At 38.4% G+C, this 5,652-nt stretch overlaps 1 protein-coding gene across 1 annotated transcript; it reads left to right on the top strand.

Moving 5' to 3' along the window:
- Positions 1-818: 818 nt before the first annotated feature.
- Positions 819-3,726, top strand: LOC114373128 (formin-like protein 7). The gene is made up of 4 exons (XM_028330667.1): positions 819-1,022; positions 1,123-1,209; positions 3,229-3,375; positions 3,463-3,726. The coding sequence occupies exons 1-4, from the start codon at positions 819-821 to the stop codon at positions 3,724-3,726; spliced, it is 702 nt and encodes a 233-aa protein (XP_028186468.1).
- Positions 3,727-5,652: the final 1,926 nt, after the last annotated feature.

The raw sequence follows: 5,652 nt of genomic DNA, 5'->3' as shown, positions 1-5,652 counted from the left end.
GACCAGTGGAGGCTCTTCATCATAGTGGACAGTTCCATGGACTAGTTTTATATACTTATTGAGGGTGGGTGTATCTAGGACTGACTGTTAGGTTTACTCTTTTGTTCTTGTATGGGTAGACCTGTTGTATAGGAATTTGATGATTGTATACATGTGGCTGAAGCCATCACTGTGGACACCTTTGCTTTGGATGACACTATGTATTTTGTAAAACTCCCATATTTTGGACAGCTTTAAATGATGAATGTATTTATGATCAATCTTGTTATTTGAAAAGAAAGCATTAGCAACTTCATTTGTAAAAGAGTTTACCGACCGTATTTTATTTTATTATTTTCACGTGACGACCTAAAGTAATGGCTAGTATACTCTTCCTTTTGAAACAGCAAAATAGTTTAGAGATTACGAGTGGTAAGAAAGAAATGACTCTGAATAGAGTTGTGAACTGGCCATTCAGGACTCTATAGTGAGGATTTTCCTTCTGAACCTAATTATTGTGAAAAGAGAAAGAAAAAGAAGAAAAAAAATCTACCATGGTTTTTGTTATTTAAATCATTACTATTAAACCAGTCATTAATTTAGGGACGCCACAAACACTATGTCTGGGATGACCCACACTTGTTCAAAATAGGTGCAGATAATCTCCTTTGGAGATGTGTAACAAGTGACGAGACCAAGGGCATATTGTGGCATTGTCACAATTCACCATGTGGCGGGCATTATGGCGGAGGTAAAATAGCAGCCAAGGTCTTACAGTCAGGATTCTTTTGGCCAACACTGTTTAAAGATGCCCATCATCATGTTTTGAAGTGTGACCAATGTCAGAGAATGGGGGAATTTCCCGAAGAAATGAGATACCTTTGCAAAATATCATGGAAGTTGAAGTTTTTTATTGTTGGGGTATTGATTTCATGGGTCCATTCCCTTCATCCGCAGGGAATGAATATATTCTGGTGGCTGTTGATTATGTGTCTAAATGGGTGGAAGCTATGGCCACATCAAGGAATGATGCTAAGACAATGGTGAAATTTATCAAGAAGAACATTTTTTCTCGAATTGGAAGATGCATTATAGGCTTATAGAACTACATATAAAACTCCAATTGGTCTGTCTCCTTTTCAGCTAGTGTATGGCAAATCATGTCATTTACCGGTTGAAATGGAACACAAGGCATATTGGGCTCTAAAATTTCTGAACTTTGATGAGAAGGCATCCAGGGAGCACAGAAAGATTCAAATGTTGGAACTAGAAAAAATGCAATTAATAGCTTATGAATCCTCACGACTTTACAAAGAAAAAGTCAAGACGTATCATGATAAGAAATTGTTAAAGAGAGAATTCAAACCAGGACAAGAGGTGTTACTTTTTAATTCAAGATTGAAATTATTTCCTGGTAAGCTGAAATCCAAGTGGTCTGGACCTTTTATTATTAAGAAAGTTCGATCTTATGGTGCAATAGAGCTATATGACCCATAATCTCAAAATCCGGATAGGACATGGGTTGTAAATGGCCAGAGGTTAAAATTGTATCATGGTGAAGAATTTACAAGGACATAGGGCACTGTTCATTTGATCACCCAGTGAGGTAAAAGCGTCAATCTAATGACGTTAAAGAAGCACTTCGTGGGAGGCAACCCAGTTTTAACTTCTGTTATCTTTGCTTTATTTTTTTTCATGCATTTAAATCATTTGGAACTTGCTATATAGTCTGTACATAGGAGTATATCAGCCAACATTTGGATGTTTAACATAAGGGTTTCAATTTTTTGGAAAAAGGACTGAAAAATAACTTAGAAAAATATTTTCTGAAAAAAAATTGTCCTTTCGCTAAGCACAAGCCTCGTGCGAAGCGCATCTCTGTTCATGCACTAAACTACGAGTCTCATGCGCTTAGCGCTCAACCCTTGCATCTGAGGCTGATTTGGTCCGCTAAGCTAGCCAAGGTTGAGCTAAGCTAACTTCAATTCGATTTGAATTCAGCTAAGCTTCAGCCTGATCACTAAGCGACAGCTTATCCATGGCTAAGCGTGACCTATTGTCGCCAAGCGCAATTCCTTACGGCCATAATTGAGGTCCATGATGCTAAGCGCCAATCATGGCAGCTAAGTGAGATTCATTGCAGCAATGTGAGCACTAAGCGAGTCCCTCTCAGCTAAGCACATGCTCCTCTATACTTAAGATGCATCATTTTAGCTAAGCTGGCCAGAGCCTGGCTTAGCGAGAGTTGCAGCTTTTCTAATCTGCAGACCTCGCTAAGCGGAAGAATCAACGCGCTAAGCTAAGCCTTTTCTCTGTGAAAAAAAAACTTTTTGAATTTGAAACATTGGCTAAGCGCGCGGATTCGTTAAGCAACAAGTCTTGAAAAACCAAACGTCCCTCTCTCGCTTAGCGAGACATTTGCTAAGCGCGAGTGTCGAAAATCGCTTGGTTAAGTGTAGCTTCAGGACATTGACAAGTGCTGAACCTAAGGGACAGTTGGAGAATTATGCACAAACACCATTTTCTCTTTCTCCCTCTTTCATCCAATCTTGCATCTGCATTGTATTTACTGAATCAACAATTCAAGTAAGTCCCATACAATCTCTTTCTCTGCTGGTTTGCTCAACCTTAGGTTAGACAACATTTAAAACTAGCTTCAAAAATTGTAGGACTGTAGTATATTTAGAAGTACTTAAAATTTAGGTTTTTGTATAGGTTGTCTGATGTAGATTGTGTTATAAACTTTGCATGTGTGATTTGATTGTAATGGATCCAATGTTTGAAGAAAATGCATAGTGTTTTCTACGTTTTTTCTGGAAAACACAATGAACTCGCTCAGTGAGCCTCCCGCGCTCAACGAGCTCATCTATATTTGTTGCACATATGCATTTTTTGGAAGACTTCGCTGAGCGTGCCTATCGCGTTGAGCGAGTGCATCAATGTTAGTTGAATTCTTCTAAAGAACTCGCTGAGTGCATTTATTGCGCTAAGCGAGCTGACTTTGAAAAGATGAATATTCATCCTCTTGATGAAGTATCGGTGGCTAAGCGAGGCAAATTCGCTAAGCGTGGATCAGGGAGCGCTAAGCACATATCTTTGCGGCTGGTTTTAAGCTTAGCGGGCTCTATATTTTGCTAAGCGAGTATAACTTTCTCTTTGAAGACTCGCTAAGCGAGCCCTCTTTCGCTAAGCGGCCTTTGCCTTTCTTTTAATTTGACTTTTGCAAATGTTCACATTCTTTTCTTGCAGATGGCATCGAGAAAGAGAGTAAGAACTGAAGACATCCCTTCATCTTCCAACCTACCTCCTCCAACAGCAACCATGGAACCAGATGCCCAACAAGCACATCCCATAATTCCTATGTTGCAGAGCTTATTCAGGGGGCAGCTAATAATTGTATACAACCAGCAAGAGTTAGCTCACAACAGGCCAATTGTATCCATAGAACAATTTCTGGAAAAGGTGGCCTGGCTTGAAGCTTAGCTTCCTCTAGGGAGACCCCCTGAGGTTGTTCCTTCTAGTCCTGTACCAGCAAGGACAGAGCCAAGACCAACTGAGCCACAACCTCCAGTAGTAGATCCACTTGCTTCTCCAGAGGTTGAGATACTATCTCCTCCCCCAGCTCCACCGACACCACCTCTGATAATCATTCCTGATGACTCAGGTGATGAAGTTGCTGCTCCTCCTAATTCACCAACCTGCTACCTAGAGGATGGTTCAGACTTTTCTGATTGGATGGACTACTGAGGAAGATGTGGTTCATCTTGACAAGAATGTGGATATTTTTTATGATTTTGTGCTTCTTTTGTTGCGCTTTTTGGTTTACTATTAGTATAATTATGGTTTTAGAACAATATTTATTTTTTGTTAATTTTGTGCATGGGTAGCTTAGTTGCTTAGCCTGAAGCATCCTAAACAGTTTAACTTAATTTTAAATGGTATGGCAGTGAAGCAGTTTACTTATTTTGTGAAAATGGTTGTATGTCGTATTTTGGATTAAATGCATGATTAGGATGAAGTTTATGTCTCTGTTCATAAGTTTGAACAAATGTGTATGTTAGACAAAGAAAGAACAAGAATTTGAACTTGCAATTAGAATTGTTAGTGAGTAGACAAATTGATTGTGAAAGAAAAGCTTGAACCAAAACCGGTGAAAGTGTGACCTTAAACTGTGAGTGAACGACTAGCTGTGAGTAATAGTCTTTGCATGAATCTCTGAATTTTAGAATGAAATGTATAAATGAGGACATGATGAAGGCCATGATTGTACAATCACAAGCTTTTTTGACCAAACAGCTTACCTTGAATGATAATTGCATCCTTTGCTCCCTTTTTGAGCTGAATGATAGTAAAAAAAAAATTGAACCCTGAACTTAAATAATTATCTCCTGATACCTTGTTTAGATTTTAGGAGAGCATATGGTTCAAGGAAAATTTACTCTAAATTTGGGGGAGGGAAGTCAATTAGAATGAAAAGAAAAAGGTTAAGCATCAGCACACACAATAAATAAGTTGTATGTTAAAAAAAAGAGAAAGAAAAGAATAAATTGTGCTGCTACAATAAGGTCAAAAGCAACTTAAGAGGAAAAGCTAGTAAGCAAGCTAAGTGTATTAAAAAGACCATTGGGATAAATCTGGGATTTGTGCTCTCTGAGAATCTAAACCTTTGAATCCTAGAAAAACCAATGAATTTTTGTAGCCAAGCCTCACTACAAGCCTGAGAAAGTCCTTCTGATTTTGTTTATACATTTTTTACTTTATGGCATGAGATGAAATTCAAAGATTGGACCTCTTGCTAGTTTTTATTAATGAATAGCTTAAATACTTATGCTTGAGTGAAACAGTAGTCGTGAGACTATGGTTTAAGCTACTTTCCTTGATATTTGTCTTATGCCTAACTTCATCTATCTGTTAAGGTTACATTTTATACTTCTCTTTGGATACTACATACCTTGTGAAAGACAAGTGATGAGGGAATTTTACTCCATTCTCTTATCATGCAATCAGTCACTTTGTAGCATACACCTTTGTACATAGTCACTGCATGTCATTGTCACTTGAGGACAAGTGAGCTGTTTTCTTTTTGCTTGAGAACAAGCAAAACTGTAAATTTGCGGAAGTTGTTAGTCAGTGAAAATGACTCACTTTTGTGTATAAAACTTGAATAAATTGTATCAAACTCTCCCAATTTATGGTTATTTTGTAATGTTATAAGTATTTTCTGTTAAGTATAGGTAATAAACACTTAGTATTTTCATTTTGTGTGTTTAATAATCATTTTCTCTCAATTTCAGGTTAATTAGGCAAGCTTTGGAAAATGTTGTTTTCACCTTCTCGCTAAGCCAATCTACTGGCTTAGCGAGCATCCGCTAAGCGCAACACTCCTGGGCTAAGCGCGAGGAAGAATCCAAAAGAAGATGAGTTGTACAGGTTCGCTAAGCGCACCACTTCATCTCTCTAAGCGCGCTGCTTCAATTCATCCGCTAAGCGAAAAAGGCACGCTAAGCCAAAAATCACTAACGTGCGCTAAGCGCACGAACAAGGCCACCTATTTAAGCCTGAAATCAGATTTTGTGAAGAGAGTATGGACTGGGATTCAGAGCTTTGCATGTCTAGGGTTTCTAGAGAGAGAAAGGTGCAAGTTCCAGAGAGTTTTGAGAGATTTTGTTGTGT

Source organism: Glycine soja, chromosome 11 (genome assembly GCF_004193775.1).
Source record: "Glycine soja cultivar W05 chromosome 11, ASM419377v2, whole genome shotgun sequence".
In the NCBI taxonomy this organism is placed as follows: Eukaryota; Viridiplantae; Streptophyta; class Magnoliopsida; order Fabales; family Fabaceae; genus Glycine; species Glycine soja.
This window is presented reverse-complemented; position numbering and strand designations above follow the sequence as displayed.

Excerpts from the sequence above, each read along its gene's own strand:
- LOC114373128 (XM_028330667.1), top strand. The coding sequence starts at position 819 with ATGTCAGAGAATGGGGGAATTTCCCGAAGAAATGAGATACCTTTGCAA. Across the intron at positions 1,210-3,228 it reads TTCTGAACTTTGATGAGAAG|ATGGCATCGAGAAAGAGAGT; the intron begins GCATCCAGGGAG and ends CTTTTCTTGCAG. Across the intron at positions 3,376-3,462 it reads TCAGGGGGCAGCTAATAATT|CTTCCTCTAGGGAGACCCCC; the intron begins GTATACAACCAG and ends CTTGAAGCTTAG.